At 40.2% G+C, this 19,020-nt stretch overlaps 1 protein-coding gene across 2 annotated transcripts in view; it reads left to right on the top strand.

Annotated features, from left to right (window-relative positions):
• Positions 1-246: 246 nt before the first annotated feature.
• ABCC9 (ATP binding cassette subfamily C member 9) overlaps positions 247-19,020 on the top strand; it is a 71,183-nt gene continuing 52,409 nt past the window's right edge. Inside the window, exons 1-9 of one of the 2 annotated variants that reach the window (XM_071422601.1) lie at positions 247-505; positions 2,363-2,589; positions 3,933-3,976; positions 9,185-9,251; positions 10,762-10,927; positions 13,702-13,843; positions 14,211-14,332; positions 15,260-15,426; positions 16,110-16,352. In XM_071422601.1, the coding sequence (XP_071278702.1) occupies positions 10,783-10,927; positions 13,702-13,843; positions 14,211-14,332; positions 15,260-15,426; positions 16,110-16,352 (819 nt within the window). In that variant the 5' untranslated portion in view covers positions 247-505; positions 2,363-2,589; positions 3,933-3,976; positions 9,185-9,251; positions 10,762-10,782. The remainder of the gene's footprint in view (positions 506-2,362; positions 2,590-3,932; positions 3,977-9,184; positions 9,252-10,761; positions 10,928-13,701; positions 13,844-14,210; positions 14,333-15,259; positions 15,427-16,109; positions 16,353-19,020) is intronic. The other variant, XM_071422599.1, reaches the window with a different exon arrangement.

Genomic DNA, 19,020 nt, shown 5'->3' with positions numbered 1-19,020 from the left:
AGCCAAAACTCAGCGATTTTGTTAAGATCCGCTTAGAATATTTTGCATCCTGCCTCTCCCTCCCCGAAGCCATCAGGTGAAGCAGCTTCTGCCTTTAAGCTGCCCATCCGCCATGGTCAGGCACTCCCCTCTCTCTGGGGCCGCGGGGCCACCCGCCTGCGGAGGAACTCTGCCGCCGGTGAGTGCCGCGGCAGCGGCGGCCGCGGGAGCCCGAGGGGTGGCGCATCCTTCCTCGCATTCCTCCCTGCATCCTTCCCTGCATCCCTCCTTGCATCCTTCCCCGCATCCCTCCCCGCATCCCTCCCCGCGATGCCTCCCTCCGCCACCGCATCTGCTGCCAGTGCGGCAGTCCCGGTGCTGGCGGTGCCCTGCCCGGTTCGGTCCCGCACCGCGGGCACCTCTGCAGCTGAATCAGCCTCGGCTTGGGGAGATGTCGGTACCAGATCTCGTCTTCTGGAGGCTGCCTGGGAAAGCCGGTGACGTGCTGGATGTGGGGGTACCTGAGGTTCGGCCTGTGGTTGTTTCCATTCATTTAAACGTCCAAACATTCCCTGAAACATTTTGAATTCCTGTAATTACCATTTTTTCCCTCTCTGTCCCTTCTCCTTCCCCCTGACAAATCGAAAAGCCCTCATACAAAATGCCAGATCAGAGCCGACTGTTCTGACATTTCAGAGCTTTTCATTTTTCGTAATCCTTTTTAGATGCATTTCAAAACACTTCAGCTTGTCATGTAGAGAAATGAAAGTGCCCCATTTAGAAACAGCAAAATGAAACATGCTGGCTGATTCCATGTTCATTTTGCCTTATTTTTTTCCTTTCTGTTTAAACAATTTTGTAGAAAAGACAGAACTGAATAACAGTGAACTAAATATTCATGTTTTGGTGAAGAAAATTGTGACCATAAATGTTACTCACTTCTGTCAGAAATTAAATGTTTTTTCAAAAATATTACATGACAGTACTATTTCAGATGATTCGATGCGTTAAAAATTTTTTATTTTTTAAAAAATCTTCTTTAACAAACATGGATATATAGCAGAACTCAGAGACTTCCAACCCATAATCTTTTTTCTAAAGCATTTCATACATGAAAAGGGAAGAAATAAAAGGAAAAAAAAAACTAAACACAAGTCAAAGATTTTAAAATGCCTTGGAGGACTATTGAGGTCTGTTGAAATGTAAAGCTGTGTTGGTATTTCAAATCAATGGGAGCTAACAAAAGGTACTAATTAGCTCTGAGGTTTCTGATTTCTTATCCCTACAACAGTCAAGTTTGAAACATCAAAGAAAAAGGAGCAGCCTGGGTTTACCAAGGTTTTGATAAATCCTGCAGTGTTTGGCCTCAGCCATCCAAGTCCATTCTCAGCTTAACATTCTCTGTAACCCCATTCATGGAAACATGGAAACATCTTTGACCTCAATCCCTTGGAAACCATTTGCTCTCTAATGATCTAGATGCAATCCCTGGATTCTGTGAGGTCTACGCAGAATTCTGTCCCAAGGGCCTCCAGCTTCAGTACTGAATGACTGAACAGGAATTGGTCTGGGTGATCCTTGTGTCCCCCTTCCAGCTCAGGCTATTCTGTGATTCCAACAGTGTACTCAAAACCACCCTGCATTGCCACATGTCTGGTGCTGCACCACAAGTCCCAGATCTTTGCAATATATGGCCTCAAATTGTAAGGCTCAAGTGAAACTGTCACGATGGAAAAATCCGAATCTTGGTTCATCTTTGTTTGATGGTGCTGTGAGAAAATGAGCAAACAAACCAATGGACCACATGTGGGCTCTCTTGGGATTTCTTCACGTCTAAGTAAACATATATAATGGATCTTGCAACTAAAAAAGTTATCCCATGTAAATAAGGGCTATTGTGTTGAAAACTGTATTCCTGGTATGAGCATCAAATTAGTTTGGAATTTTATTTCAATTATATAAAAAGGCATTTCACAAGAAGCAGACCTGTGGATCAAAAAGCGAGATCTGGTCAGTATTTTAAGCAGAATAGCTGGAGGGACTTAGGTAAGTGAGTAAAGTAAAATATCTGAGTAGACTTTTCTGCTTAATACAGTGGAAGACATGCAAAATTATGTTGTCACATTCAAATTATCCAAGATTAATTACATAGAAATCAAAAGCTGAATCTCTGCAAGCCTGCCAAAAGTTAGACTACCTTGTCTAAATCAATTACTTCAGAATAGCCATCTGCCAATAGTCCATGTGCTGCAATGCAGCTTCTTGGAATCTTACTGCTCCAGAGAGGGAAAAATGAAAATAAAAGCAAGCAGAAGAAATCCCAGGGGACTGTAGCTTCAGGAGGCGAAAAATTGGTGCTTTTTGCTTGCCTGTCTCTTCCCAGTTTCCTGCCCCCTTCAGCGTATGAGAAAGGCAAGAAGAGTTTGTGCACTTTGGAAACTCGATAGGAGGCAGCAGCTGATCTTCCCATCACCAGCCTAAAAATAATCCACTCCAGGGCTTGGAGCGGCTTCACTAAGTGGAGGAAAATCCTGCCATCGGGATGATATTGATCACATAGCACAACCGAGTGACACTTTGGGTTGGTATTTTGGGGTTGTGTTTACAAAGGTAAGCTGCAGAGTTTGATCTAACATTCAGCAACCAAACGGGGCATGCGATGACCCTCCCCCCATTATCTCCCACTAACCACCACCTCCTCCTCCTCCTTCCCTTTATATCTGTGGGACAGGGCTGCTCCTCGTTCTTTCCTGGGATTACAACTCCAATCTCTTTTTCCTTTTTCATTCGCAGGCGTTCTCTCTTTACCGTCCCCTGCTGCTGATGTTTTCTTTGCTGCTGTTCACAGGGTTATGTTTCTTTTTTTAAACTGTCCTGTCTTGGCAATGTGAAGTCGAAGGTTTTACAGCAGGCAGCATAGCACGCTGGTGTTGGGGATTGCATTGTGTGGAGAGGCTTTCCAAAAAAGAAAGAAAGAAAAAAAAAGCGATGTATTTAGATGTGTGAGACCACTGCAGATGTTTGTGTGAAATGCTTTGCAGTGCCAATAGCCTGTTTAGCACCACTGCCGTTGTGATTTTCCCTGTGTTTGGAGCCTGATCCAGAAGGCTCCCGAAGTCAATGAGATTCTTTGCATTGACTTCAGCACCGTTTGGATCAGGCACACGGCAGTTAGCGCTGCGAATGCTGACAAGCACCAGAGGTAATTCATCATCCTGAGGCCCAGGGGAACTGGGACAGCGCTTAGCAAGGAAGAGGGGTCTGTGGAGCATAGGTGGTCACAGCTTAAATAAGGAATAAAAAGAAAATTGTATTTTGTATTGGGTAGTTTTTGATAAAATAGATTTTAAAGGACAGTGCTTTCTGCCGTTAGCTCTGCAGCACTCTTTGCAAGACTGTAGATCACATGGGTTGGGTTAGAGTGCTTTTAGGAAGGTAAGAGCAAACTAGAAGGTTTCGACCTAGAAAGGAAAAAGATTCAGAGCACTAACCTAAAATCTGTGAAAAACCTCAGAGTTAGGCCTTCCATTCAAAGCTATAAATTAATAATTTGTCCTTAGTTAAAATTTACTATGGGAAATTCCAGAAGGAAAGACAAATTTTACTTTTGTGATTTATCCAGAAGATAAGAACTAAGTACTTTTGTAAAACTCTGAGTATTTTCTTCACCCTGCACCTATATGCATACACATATGTATATACATACATGTTTATATGTATATATGGGCATATAATGCACATTATATCTAAGACCAAAATGAAATTTGATCTGAACTGAGACACAAGTATGCTCTGTAAACAGATATATTTTAATTAGGAAGTGCAACTATCAATTTATATATATTTTTTTAAAGTATGGACAACAGAACTACTGCAATAAATGTTTTCAAAATATTCTTATTCCCCCAAACAAGCTCCACCTGAGGAGTGTACTTATACTCTTTTTTTTGTAGTTATAAGTACCTTGCAGAGCATGACGATCAGAGTGATAATTCAGGTAAGATCAAACTCTTGAATATGAAGATTTTTAAGTCCACTTTAAAAGACCCTTAAGGTAGTTAAAATGTCTTTAATTAGGATTCTTATAGTTTTGTACTTGGTGAGGATGTTCTCATAATTTTAATGGAAATTTAGATTATCTACAATTTTCCCATTGTCTTCTTCAGAATTGCTTATGGAAAATATATCTCATGAACTGGCTTAGTGCCCTGAGAATCACCATTAATGTTTGTTAAAATGAGATTTGTGAGTGTTTAGGTTCAGTGTTTTGTCATTTCCATGTTTACAACTTTGACCTATTTTCTTTCTTCCCAAAACTTCTTTCCTCTTCACAGTGAATATTTGTTCATGAATCACTTTTGTTCTGTTTTCTGTTTATTCTCTTATGACTGTGTCTATCCACCTTAGCCTAAAACCAGGAAGTCTTAACTTGCCAGTAATGGGGACCCTAGCATAAAAATTTAAATGCTTAAAGGACATGAGGGGTTTTTTAGCTATTTCATCGAAGGGTGAACTGCTGTTTAGATAGTTCACATTCTCATTAAAGTAAACCAACAGGGAATCAGATACCCAAATGATGTAAAGGAGACCTGAAATTTACCTTCCACTGGTACCAACATGGGCCCATCCTCCTAATTGTTCTTTCCATTCCCCTCCTCTGTGAAGTTTGGCTGATGGCTTTTAGCTCATACTGACTATTGTGCACAGGCCATTCTCAAAGGGAGAAGGAAAAACCACCTCTGAGAATCTCTGATGAGTTGTAGAGTTCATAAAGACAGAAGTTAAAGTGAATAATTTGACAGTAACTTAGAAAGACAAAGGCCTTCCAGCCTACAAGTGTTAAAAAAAAAATTACCTGGCACTTGGTACTCCTGCTGGGTTGCTGAATGTAGCTGGTGTCCTCAGATGGCACATGCTTGTTATCAGATGATCTTTGTCCCATTACTACATTTCCGTGTCTGAAATGATAGATTAAACCTAGCATGCATGGCAATACTATTATAAAGTGTGACATTCCTGCTGTAATTAGCAGTGAAGCAAATTGTGATGTACCCATGTTGCTGCAGTTGCCCCAGCATAACTTGTTGGCCTACTGTATTCAACAGCAAGTGAAACTTTCTCTAGGAAACCCATTTTTTGCAATGACTATGAATAACATTGTCTTTTTAAATTAGTTTATGAGCCCCTCAACAGTTATTCTGAATGGCTGCTACTACCTGATGAGAAGTAGTGGTTCATACCTGCAGATGACCAACAAATTTCAAAATAACTTTCTAACCCTTCATCTGTTTTCTCCAGAGTATTCACTTTTAGGTTACACAATTGCTGTTTTCAATGTGGCAGTTAGACTGCTCCCATTTTGTTCAGACATTTCTGTTGGCCAGTCAAAGCCATCTTCCTGTAGAGAAGCTTTCAGCTCCAAAGGCTCCCACCTGAGCATGAGCTTAGAGAAAAGGTCAATGCATATGAGAAGGAGAGGCCTTTGTTTTCCAGCGCCTCTCCCTTCCTTTGGGCCCCACAGATAAAGTTGTGCTAAGAGGCTGGTGGACATTTCTCCAGTGTTTATGTCCTTGAGACAGTCCTGCATGAGTCAGCTTGGGAATTGAAGTAGGACAACTGCAGCAGTTCAGCTCTGATGTTGAGCTTTATGTGAACAGGGCTTCTTATCTTGGGAACAGCACCACATTGATTAGGACTGTTAATTGTGAGACTGAACTATGCTTGTGTGGCTCTCTGCTGGACTGTGAGCCCACAGCAAGGCAGTCAGACTGCAGAGGGTGATAAACCCATCTGGCTTTGCTGCTTAATTCACCTGTGTACCCTTCCAGGCAGTGCTGTTTCCAGTGTTCCCAAGGAAGGGTCCTGGCAGGTGTAGGAGGGCAGCTGCTGCTCTGGAATGCATTGAGTTGGAGCATTAAAGGCTTTAATCTCTTCCATCCCTGTTATAACAGAAATCTCTTCAAATTTCTCCTCCTGTGGCTCTGCAGCCCAGTTTTACCTCTTTGACCTCTCCCCACATACTTACTGTGGCCTAAAAAGTCTGCCTCCTCATCTTTGGGAAGGAGAACCTTTGACCACAGGGTGGGAAAACTTGAGTGAGCTCTGTATTCTGATTTGCTTAGGTCTAATTCAAAGACCTTCAGCATTAAAAGTTTTGCTGTTCTGTGTGATTAACATTCTGTCATTTTTTTCGGTGGAAAATACAGAATAAGTATTCAGTGTATTTAGTTATGTACTTGCATAAAGCTCAGTGTGGAGAGAAACAAACAGCACTTCCTCACATGGGCAAGATACCTTTTTCCCTCTCTACAGATGTAGTTCTGACTGAAGCCCAGCATTTTCTTACTAGTAGAGTAAAAGCCAAAGAAAGAATAGTTTAATTAGTTTAATTTTTATTGAGGGAACCACATTTGATCAGTGGTCAGTCATAGAAGTGTTCCATCTTCCTTTCCTGCTACAGTTTTAAGTGAGTTACAACAGTAAGCACAACTGCAATTCTTCAATTCTTCATGTTTTGGCTTTATTTTGTGGTTTGTTTTTTTTTGTTTTTAATTTATTGTTCTTAATTTTCACATTTTCATTTCATTTCATGAAATCTTATGGTTGTACAGAAAGAGGGGAATGGTGCCTTTTCACTCTTTCACTGGGTAACTGCAAACAAGTTCAAACTGTCTAAATTTCCAGGCTCAGTTTTAGGAGTAAAAGCTTTCAAAACTAGGACTCATTAAAAGTCAGTGTAGCTGAGGCCTTTTAAAACTCTTCAAAATTCTTAGAATCTCTTTAAATTGCAATACTGAAAGAAATGCTGTTTAAAAGTGCAAGTTTTACTCTTTAATTAGTCTGAAGCTTAATTTGTTTGCAGCCCTAAAAATGTGTCATTCTGTAGCTACACTGTACTTTCCAATCATGGGATCTGAGCGTGGGCACAAGAAATTTTGCCATTATATTATCAAATTTTTATTTGTAAAAGACTGAAGGCTGCACTGTTTTCTTGGATGAGAGATTGCATCTGAAAACTTGTCATGGTCCAATTCCTGTTATTTTTAGTGGAACTGCAAAAGCATTGTTGAAAAATACCCTGTACTGTCTAGAGAAATCAAGGATTTGTTCTTCTGCCTTAGGGGCTTTCTTTCTGTCCTTCTTTGGAGAAGAACACAGCTTTTTAAACTTTGAGGCTAATGGAAATGAGCTTCTGGAGGCATGCCCTGATGCTGCAGAAAGCAATGGCTAATTTCAGCTTCAAACCAAAGGGCATTGACTGTAAATGCAAAGCATCCTCCCTTTGATATCAGCAAAACTTCATCCAGTATATTTCCCTTATCTAGGAAACTTGAGCCTAGAGGCAGGAGCTACATTACATGATTTATTCCAGGGGGTGATAGTTCTGTGCATGTCTCCACCTCCAGAGTCTCCTCTGTATCTAAGTTTTCCAAAAAACAGAGCAAGGTCCAGTGGTTTGAGTGACAGAACTGTGGAGGGTGTGTGGGATCTGCCTTCTGAACCAGAAATGGATGGGAAGGGAAGGATGGAATGGTTCCTGTCTCTCCACAAGGCACACTGGAGATGTCATTATTTCTCAGAGCTCCAAGGTAGTGCAGGATGTTTTCATACACTATTCTTGAAGATCCAGAGAACTGCCAGCAGCAGGTGTTATGAAATTTGGGACATGCCAACAGATACAGAATATGAGTCCTCCACTTCCAGCCACAGTTCGTTCCCAGCACAATGGAAATGGAAAAATGGGTGGAAGAAAGGAGGGAAGGAAGGAAGGAAGGCTCACTGGAATATTAATGCTTCCACAGTTCTTATTTCCTCTATTCCCTATCAGTGCCAAACTGTACTGGATGTGTATCCTGAGCTGAGTGCTGCTCAACAGGGAAGTTGTACATTTTATGATTTGGCATTTTATGAGGCCAAAGCTACGTTGGGGCAGCACAACATCACCACACTGATCAGAACATTTTCATAGATTTTAAGCCTGTGGAAGTTTAATGAATATGGTCACTGGATAAACTGATTCATTATGAGGTTTTCTGATAAAAAATCTTGGGAATTTTGTGTCAATTGCCCTATCTCGTTTTATTTGCCATGCAATCTTTTTTATTTTCTGGGAATTTTTGCAAACTAACCGACCTAGACTTGATTTTCTCTTTTTTTTTTAAGAGAAGGCAATTAAATTCTACTTCTCTTTTTTTTTTTTAAATGAACAGAAGTATTGTGAATAGACTGCCCTTACCTTCTCTTGAAAAAGATCACCAGTATGATGGGCACTGTCTCTAGATATCAGTATTAATTAATAGGACCAGGTTCTTTTCTCAGTCCTGGCAATGTGCAAAAGAAAATTGGTTTTAAGAATGTTACTGGATACTCCATACTATACTGTTTGTGATACTCCATCACAGGACTAGGCCCAGCACAGATTCTTGTGAAGATTCAGATGTGATTCTTCAAAGATGCATCTTACATGAGGGCTTTTAGCAACTGTTGTTTGAAGTGTGATAGGAAACCTCTGCAAACTGATGGTGGTCTCCAGTTAAGAGAAAACAGTCTTTCTGCAGTTAATAGTCCTTCACTTGAACATTTGCCACCTCTATTCTATTTCCCTTCCAGAAAAATGGGAAAAAACCAACAGTTCCCTTAGCTTCCCTTGGATGTGGTTTTCATCCTTTCTCCCAGATTGATTTTTGACTAGAAGCCAAAAGCTACACTGGGAGTAAATGATTCAGTGGTCATCTGAACCCAGGATTCTCCTGCCTTTCAGTACCACTCCAACCACTAGACCACAACAGCATCTTATGCTGCCTCAGAAGAGAGGCATCCTTGTGGGAAAGGGAGGAAAATTCCCAGCAGAACTCCCTTGGACTTCTGACCTTCGATAAAAATGAGGAAACAACACTTCTGATTTTCAAGAGATTACTATTATCATTATGTTTCCCTTAAAGAAGACATGTCAAGCTTTCACAAATTAAACCCAAACAACCTCTGTGTAGATTTTTTAAAAAGTTCCTTATTTGTTTTGCTAATAACCCCTTGATATATTCAGACAGATCCCACATTAACAGAATGTTTGTTTTTTTTTTTTTTACTAGCCTTATGCATTTATTAATGTATTTTGGTATAAAAATAAAATTATAGAATGATAGTGGTCATATAACTCTATTTATTATAGAGAATGGGCCAAAATCTCCATCAAATTGTGTTACAGCACATGGACTGTTAGCAGATGGTGGTTACTGAAGTTTGAGTCAGTTGACCCTCAGCTTTTCCTCACAGTGAGTACCTGAATGCTAGTTATGCTTAACTTCTGGTAAATCTCAGCCATAAACTACAGATGTATTTGGGAAAGGGAGTGCATTTATCACACTCCTTTCAAAGAAACTCCTCTTCTCTGATGTGTTTTGATATGGGTTGTGATTTTCAGATCCAAAAAGAACTTAAAAGCTAACAGGGGGTTTAGCAGAGGTTCAAAATTCTTATTTGAATTCTATATTTTTGTGAAGATCTGCATATTTGTTCTGTCTCTAAGGGACTACCTGTGTAGTTTATGCTTACCTTATTATGATTACCTTGTTTAAACAAATTACAAAACTAATAGCCATATGAGGAAAGAAGGAGATTTTTTTCTTCCCATTCAACTGCCTTTTTTTTGGTTTGTTTTTAAACTGCATTTATACATTTTCTGCATCCCTATCTTGTTCTGATTCTGCAAAACCTATTAATACCAACGTTCTTGCAGACAGATGCTTTGCTGAATTAAATACATTCCTTCTATTTTAGCACGTAAAATTTGAGAAAGAGTGTGGATAAATGAGTTTCCACAACTTACTCTACAGTACTATGTTGCTCTGTGTAAGTCTCAGGCAAAGAAATAAGCAAGGAAAGACTTTGTTTGCAGTTTGTTTCATCTTCTGGTAAAGAAGACTGAAAAAATAAATGATGCACAGGTTGATTTAAGCCAGAACCTGGCCATAACTCCGGGTCACTCTATGGCCCACACTCTGCAAGTACGAACACAGGAGTTTATCATGGTGTACAAAGATAATCTCACTAGAAGTCATGGAAGTCAGAGACTGCTGGGATGAGTCTAAGCACATGTTTAAGAGTTTTCAGGATCAAACATAAATGCTGATTTACTGCCTAGGCAATCTTCAGTACCACCTACTTTGGTTAAGAGTTCGTCATTTTTCTGTAATGTCTCCCATGTGCGGCCATTGCTCTATGTGACAACGAAGAAATACAAAATATTAGTGAGTGCAAAGCTGCCAGATCACAAATACCAAAGGTTCAGAGCTTGCATTGGGAATGCAGTGCAACAAATTGTTGGAGATATTGCACAGACAGTCTTGGCTCACCAAAGAAACAGCAACACACAGGTCAACTTATGTCCATTTGGGTTTTCTTATGAGAAATGGAAATACTTATTTTTCAAATCTTCTACTTTCTTTCTTTATATTCTCACAGAGCTATTGAAGCATAGTGTTTGTGCCTATAGTGAGCACTAGAAGTTATCGCACAATGTAATTAAAAATAGCACTTAAATAATGAATGCAGCTAAATATAAACAATATTATGAAAATATAAACAATACTAATGTCATATAAACACAGCCTTCTAATGTACTTGTATTTAACATTGCCCAAAATAATTTTCAAAATACAATTGTGTTATTCTCTATGGATTGCTCAGTGTGCTCCTTCCCTTTCTCTTAATTATATTTATTTTGTCTTTAGCCAAAGGGAATGCTGGCACTCTTGATAGTCAACATTTCTCTCATTTCTGTAGTAGCCAGACCCTCCAGAAGAGATGAGACTCGCGTTTTGTGGTAACGACAATGCCTCAGCCTACAACATCAGTGCTGGGGTCCTCAGGAATGTCTGCTTTGTGGATGCCCTCAACTTGGTCCCTCATGTCTTCCTGCTGTTTATCACCTTCCCAATTTTGTTCATTGGTGAGTTATTCCATGGAGCTCTGCCTTCCCACAAACACTCGAGCATGTGTTTATACTCAGTCATGTTTGCATGGGCTCGGTGGAACCATTGGATGCTTTGTATTTATGAATTCTGAAAAAAGAAGAGGAAGAATGGCTTCACCCAGAGGATGTGAGGCCAACCTGCTGAAATGTGGGAATTTTAGATATAAATCTGAACTAATCAGTATGAAGAGATGTATGAGAACCAGAAATATCAGATCCAAATTTGCTGTGAAACTTCTCTCTGCAGAAGTTTTCTTCAGATTTGAAATTGGCAACTTGCAACCTTTGTTATTATTAGATATTAGAAGACTTAAAGGCAGTGTGTCTGAATTTTCTTGAAGTTACATGAATTACAGAGAATATCCAAAATGTTCACATTGGATCTAATGCTAGGACGGGTGTAGAAAATATTTAATATAGAACAATTGCTTCTTTGCTAACATTTGTAAACAAAAGTAGAGCAATAGAGATTTTTTTTTCCCCAACAGAAATAAAAAATAAGAAATGATAAATTCATCTTGAGGAATGTAGGATAGTGGAGGGGCTCAACTCACACAGTCTTGTAAAAAAACCCATTTCAGCTAGTACTCTAATGATAGTTTCTTCTACAGTTGTCCTTTTATCCCAGTTAATTTGCAGTGGTGAAATAAATACAATTTAATACTTTTCCAGAGAGGTCAAACAGTGGCATTCTTACTGATCATAGGAGATTACGAGACTTGAATAACCATCAAAAGTATTAGTGAAAATAAATATTCTCCTGACAACTGCATGAGAAATGCCATGTCAGTTCTTCCATGTTACTTTCCTGGTGTTGCATGTGTTGATGCATGGTAATGCATTTCTTCCACAAGGAAGATTTGAATTTGGGATTGCAATTGGACATGAGATTTTAAGGGCTTTCATCATGCAAAAAGACTCCAAAGCGGTTGAATAAAATGCTACAGGAACCTGTGGGCTAAGACAGTCTTTACCTAACTGTGACATGATCCAGTGACTAAAACTAATTAAATAATTAAACAAGAGAATAAGAAACAAATTCTAACAAATTATAAAGACTAGAAAGAAACCCCAGGGTTATGGAATCTCTCTCCAACAGTGCTGGATTTTTTACCTCAGTGCTGGCTCTTCCTTTGAGGTGAGATGCAGGTCCTCCTTGAAGCACAGGGCTTTGTGCAGTAGTGTTTGATGAAAGTACAATGCAAGGTCTGAGGGCAAAGATAATATTTTAGACTACTCTAACATTAGGTGCTGCTTCAATTTTTTAGAGGCATTAGCCAATTAATTTTGAAATAGTATTGCAGCCGCTGAAAATTCCCTCTATTTTGTAACAACATTAGGAAAAGTAATAGCATTTTAAATTTTATGCTATTTATGTAAGTATGTAATTCTTTGTTTTCTATTTTGTATGCTAATTATCAGGACAAATAGTTGTTGAATGGAGCATTAAAAGCCAACTGGAGTCCATGGTATAGACTGACCCTAAACCAGAAATTTGGTGATAAGCTGTGTTTGTGCAGATGTGTGGGCAAAGAAAAAATAAAAAGCATCTTGATAGAGACAAAGACAGGAGCAAGGTCAAAGAAAACCACATTAGATTAGGAAAGTCTTAGAGAGCTATAGAAAATGCTTGAGATAGCTATGGAGAAGAGAGAATAATTTGTTCTTGAAGAATTTTGTGTCTTAACCAAGGATGAAATGGTGAAATACTGACAGTTTCCAAGAATGATTACACTTAGGTTTTAGTTTATGTGTTCCTGAGTCACCTGGTGAGCCTCCAAGCATGATTGGGCACTGCATCCTTGTGTAGCAAAAGCACATCCTGGGTTTTAAACTGAGATAGTTTTGTTTCCTTTTGCTTGGTTTCTTTACTTATCCAAAATGTGCTGTTGGTGGGATTCTCTACAGGCTTTGGGAAGCCTGTCAGGGAATTCCAGGAGTTGCTTTACAGTAAGAGGGATTTTTGGGCCCACTGAGTCAGGACAGCCCCGTACCTGGGCGGGAAGAGGCAGAGGCTGAGGCTCGCCACACCAGAGGCCAGCCTGTGGTCAGGCCTTGTCCCCTCCCGCAGATCCTCTGTGCCCCACCTCTTGCTGGGTTGCTGGACTCAAAGAGGATCTTGCCTGGAAAGGGCAGGTGACATCTGAAGTGATGACAGGGAAATAGGCTTGAGGTTGAATCTGTTGATTAATTTGAGTTCTGGAGCTGTGTTGGGAGCTCTGAGGGGCCAGCAATGGAGAGGCCTGGGCTGCACCTGAGGGAGAGAAATCACTGTTCAGCCTCCACTCAGACTCCCAACCAGGCCTGAAACAGATAATAAATGTTACTTGTTTCAAGTAAAAGCATCTCTTTGAGGCCACATTTGAGGATGCAACTTTTATATCAGTTGGAAATTTTTCCCGCTCTTTCTGTGACTATGAAAGACGTGAGGATGCCATCACTTCAGCTCTGTCAGTCCCTGTTGTGTGAGGGTGCCACTTGGAGTGGTTTCTTTTGTTGTTGTTTTCTTATCACTTTTCTTGGCCAGGAAGGACTTTTCTTTGATTGTAATTTGGAAAAAATGTTGTCTCATTGTCTTCAGGGTTTTTTTAAATTATGGGGCAACTGAGACAGTCCTGGGTCATCTTTTTAGTAACAACAGCCCTGTAGCCTGTAGGGGGTTTGTATTGATTGCATGTAAGTGTGCCCAGAAAACGGATAAGCAGATCAGTCACTGACTTGCTTTCTCTTTCCTTGCTATCGTTTCCCAGGCTGGGGAAGCCAGAGCTCCAAAGTGCAGATTCACCACAACACCTGGCTGCACTTCCCCGGGCACAACCTGCGGTGGATCCTGACGTTCACCCTGCTGTTCGTGCACGTGTGTGAAATAGCAGAGGGGATTGTTTCTGACACGTAAGTGGCAGAGTTTGGTAACCATGATAACCATGCTAATTGCATTTGTTAATGAACAATGTTAATGTCTGATGGGCTGGCTAATAAGGCATGAGGAGGTTTTTCCCCAGAAAGTTCATAGAATCCTTTCATGAACTGTCCAGGTTTTAATGGGATGAAGGTGAAGCCGTTGTTAGCATTTATTCTTCTCTCAAGCTATAATAGCAAGCAAATATTGGTCAAAGTTAAGCACTCATGAGGACAAAAATCTTTTTGTCTCTAGAGATTCATGTTTGTCCTCTTCAATAGATTAGCAGAACACTTATGGTTTCACACCATTGTGAAAAAAGGCACTAAATTCACTAATTTATATTGTTTTTATTTTCAGACAAATGAAATCACGCCACCTGCATCTCTTTCTACCAGCTATAATGGGATTTGTGGCTGCCACTGTATCCATAGTCTATTACCATAATATTGAAACATCCAACTTTCCAAAGTTACTTCTGGGTAAGTCTACGTCTGATATTTATGTCCTCTTACAAATCCCAGTATTTTAGCCAAACTCAGCTTGTGTAGGTTGAGGAGGATGGTGGAATGTGTGAGAATATTAAAACAGAGAGGAATAACTCTCTGCTCTTGCAGATATGGTAGTATCATAGGAGTTATTGCACTGGTAGTATCATAGGAGTTATTGCACCTTTCATAAGGTACACACTGAAAACTACTTTTAAAATTATTCCAAAAGAGAAAACTTTGCATGCCTGTGTCATTTCTATCATGAGCTTTTAGGTATTTTTTAACACGGGTGATAATTTTGAGGAAAAACTTGTCTGCATGCAAAAGGGCTGTTTCAAAAGGCCACTTTGAATAATGATCTGACCACAAACTCCTGTGCAGATGCTGCTCTTTCTCAACATCTTTTGCAGCTGATTTCAAGATTATCCCATTTGCTCTCTCTGTCAGGAGATGGTCAGACCAGATGTGACAGAATAATGTTCCATAGAAGTATGTTGTACAAATTGCCTGTAACTCAACCACCTGAACAAGGCCCTGTCAGATCCCAGCCAGAATGCAGGTTAACACTAAATTCCATAAACTCTTTTTCCAAATGAGTGCATTTCCATATTCTCACTTGGGATGCACCCTGCTTTTTTTAAGAGGCAATAAGACTTTTGTCAAGTTGTGTGCCTTTTCCTTCACTCTAAGAACAAAGTTCCCCTTCAGATTAAGTCCTCTTCAGTGGAGTTTTGTATCTGTGTGAAGATCTGCCATTGTGGATCTGTTTGAAGGGTTGTGGCCCAGGAAAGAAAACAGTGGCTGGTGATAGAGAGTATCACTGTGCCTGCACCATATCAAGCTATGGAAGCTAAAATGCTGTAGTTACACTTATTTATTAATTTATTTTTAAATTATGCACATGCACCTGTTTTACAGCCCTGTTCCTTTACTGGATAATGGCCTTTGTCACCAAAACCATCAAGCTTGTCAGATACTGCCAGGACGGGGTGCCTTTTTCTCAGCTGCGTTTCTGCATCACTGGAATCATGGTCATCCTCTATGGGCTGCTGATGGCTGTGGAGATCAATGTCATCCGAGTCAGGGTATGTGCCTTCTTCCTCAGGATCCAGAAGAATATCAGTGGCATCATGGGGGTGAAGATGTCTCCTTAGTCCCAGGAACTCTGGCTTGTGTCAAGTTTAGGCCCAAGTTTAGCTTAGCCATAAAGGTTTGGTTAATTCTGTGGATATCAGTGGTGATTTAAATCTCTTTAATATGTATGTCCTTGATGTGTCCCCTGGGCTTGGTGTGTGTGCATGCCTGTGTGCATCTACACAAAGTGTGCATCCACACAAAGTGCACACGTATTTGGGTAGATAGATGCATAGTTGTGCACATGAGGAGGGTTTAGGTGGATGCAATCTGTAAAATATGTGCTGTGTTAGTGCTAATGAACTGTTTATGTAGTGAATCTTTAAGTTAGCATAAGTTCTTACCCATGATAATTTAAAATAAAATTATTTCCCAATAATTCATTTTTACTGTTGCTCAGCTTGAGATAGGTGGTACTGATAGGGTTCAGAACAGTATCCACGTCCAATGTTGCTCAATTGTTTGCCAGTTATCTGTCAAAATGGAAATGCTCCTTTTTACACACAAATTCCACATACAGTTACCTTTAAAAGCAAATTTGAGACTCTGGTTGTCTTACACATAGTTTTTACTAAAAAATTACTATCAATAAGATAATTTCTGAGCCCATGTTTGTCTGTTTTCTCCTTTGCAGAGGTATGTGTTTTTCATGAACCCTCAGAAAGTAAAGCCTCCAGAGGATCTGCAGGATCTGGGGGTGAGGTTCCTGCAGCCATTTGTCAATTTGCTCTCAAAGGCAACTTATTGGTGGATGAACACTCTCATTATTTCTGCTCACAAGAAACCTGTGGACCTGAAGGCCATTGGGAAGCTGCCAATTGCAATGAGAGCACTGACAAATTATGTCTGTCTCAAAGAAGCCTATGAGGAACAAAAGGTAATAACAGGTGTCCATGTCACTGTTTGGCCTTAGAAAGCTAAAGTGTCACTTTGAATTTCTTCAGCTTTCATCAAATCCTCATTTTAGGAATTTTTAACTTAGGACTGTTTGTTCCAAGGTGAAACATTGGCATAGGAAGTTCCAATCCAATAGTTACTGTTTGGTTTTAAGTGAATTTATAGCAGGAGACAGTTGCCAAACTCAGTGCAACTGGAAACTAAAACCACAACAGACTGATCACTTGCTGGATTTTAACAGTGAAAGATTTGTTTAAATCTTAGCTACTTTTGAAACTGGAAGACATTCTGTCCATAGTTTCAGCTGGAAACACTCATTTTTACCTTTTTTTTTTTTTTTCCCAGACAGAAAAATAGCCAAAACCACACATCAAGAATAGCCAAAACACTGGTGTCTTAGCAGTGATTTAGTCACCAGTCCCAAACACAGAACCATACAGGCTGCAATGAAGGAAATTAACTCCATCCCAGCCAGTACAGAAAGCATGGTTTGGAAAACTGTCTGGGTAGGGCAGGATTTTCCAGGGAAACTTCTGGATGCATTTAGGCAGCTCTTTGCTCCCAGGAGCTAATGGAGCTGCAGGCTCCTTCCTGTGCCTTCTGAGATGAAAAAATTATCAGTACAATTGTTTTTACCTTAATAGATATAGGTTGCTTCTTTTTCCTTCTGCAGTTGAGGATTACAGAGACCAGAGATCAATATCCTGCTGCTTTAGGCAGAAAGCTACTGAGTTTTGGAACTGAGCTTTACACAGCAACTTAGGAGAGGTGCATCCCTTAGACCAGCTTCCTAAGGTGCCTAAAGCCTTAAAGAGGCAAAAGAGAGATATGCACCTACGTGGCCCAAGGGCCTGAGTCTGTGCCATTCTTGACAGGCACGACAGCTGGGTGCCAGCATTTGTCTGGAGCTTGTTCACATCTGCAGGTACTGTCTGTGCCTGCACAAAAATGCAGTTCAGATGCCAAAAGGCAAGGTAAATGTGCATTTCTCTTGTGCATGAGCACAAACTTTCAGTGTGTAGCTTCCCTCAGTGCATATCATGCACATATAGACATTTGCATAAATGTTACATATGCAGTCACGCTTACATTTCTGATACTGCCTTACATCATGTATTTTGTGTTCTGTAGTTGTTTAAAGCCTTGAGATTACCACAGCCTTTAGCACATTTGTGCTACTATTCAAAAACAGGCTGCAACCCTGAAGTAAACTGGTATTTTGTAGATAAAGTTAAAGTAAACCAAATGGCTAAAGCAAATCCATGGAGCCAGGCAGTGGGACTCACTGCAGTTCATTCCTGTGGAGAAATGCATTGGCTTGTGCCTGGGTGGGCCAGAAAACAGCCACAGAATTAGGAAAATTCTTCAGACTGGAGTGTGGTCTGCAGTCTGGAGGAGGTGATATGCCACTGTCTCTGCTCCAAGTGTGTATTTTACACTAATCTCCTGCTGGTGAGGGGAGCCTCACAGCCTCCCCTGGATTAAGTGGGGTTACCCCAGCCTGTGCCTGCAGATCTCAGCTGCTCCATAGCCCTGCAGAGAGAAAACTCCTGTCCTTCCCAAACCTTTCTTCTCACACATTAATGAAAGATGCTGAACACGACCTTGAATACTCTGTATTGTGAAATGCCTATGAGATAGCTCACATGACATTGTCTTGCTGTCTCTTCTGCATGCTATGAAAATGGAAATAATAGTATCAATTCTCACATAATTCCATTTACATCCCTTGCCGCCCCCCCCCCCCCCCAAAAAAAAAAAGTGATCCTCCAGAACTGTTGCTTGGCTTTTGTTTCAGTTTCTATTGAAGCAGGCTAAATGTTTCACACCGCATATCAGTGCATTGTATATCACATATCCAAAAATAGATTTAGCACATTGATATTACATTTGGTTTACCCCACTGGCCTGAATCCTGTGTAATTTGTCCTGATGGTCAATAGAAACCTTTTCTTTTGGGCACTTAATAGAAAATTCAATTTTTAAAGTCAAGGACCATTGGTTTCCTATGTCTGCTATTCATGTGCCACTATGGCTCTTAGCTATTAGGGCCAAGAAAAGGAGGAATGAAATTGTGTTAACTATCAATCACAGGGACAGGGCATTGCCCTTCAGCATCAGGCTTATACTGCCAGTTCCAGAATGATGGGAACAGTCAGATTTCCATATTTACTGAGGCAAACCTTACAGGTGACTTGATTTATCACAAAGCACTGTCTCACTGCCCTTTATTCCAACTGTGGAGTGTCCAAGGTAGAGAAAATTACAGGAATTTGAAAGGAAGTTGACAAAGACAAGGAAAACCAAATCAAGTGGCACAGCTGGGAACAGCATCCCAGACTGGTTAATTAATACCGCAACATTCTATGCAAGCCCGTAACACTCAAGGACCATTCTGGCAAAGAAATTATTATTAGAAAAAGGTCTTTCTCCCTTCTTCCTGTTACATGCTTCAGCTAATACAAAGTTCTGATTTAAAAAGAAGAAAAAACAGTGTTTAGCAATAAATTAGATAATTTAATAGCATTTTTTTTCCAATGAAAAGGAAACAGATTTCATATAGAGATGGCTAATGTGTGAATTGCAGTAATAGTGAAAATGGCTATTAAATTGTTAGAGAAATAAGGATTAACCATTGCTATTTAACA

The sequence above is a fragment of the Agelaius tricolor genome, unplaced genomic scaffold (assembly GCF_023055355.1).
Source record: "Agelaius tricolor isolate 1412-34295 unplaced genomic scaffold, bAgeTri1.0.p SCAF_3, whole genome shotgun sequence".
NCBI lineage: Eukaryota > Metazoa > Chordata > Aves > Passeriformes > Icteridae > Agelaius > Agelaius tricolor.
Note: the sequence above shows the minus strand (reverse complement) of the source record. Positions and strands in the feature narration are given on the sequence as shown.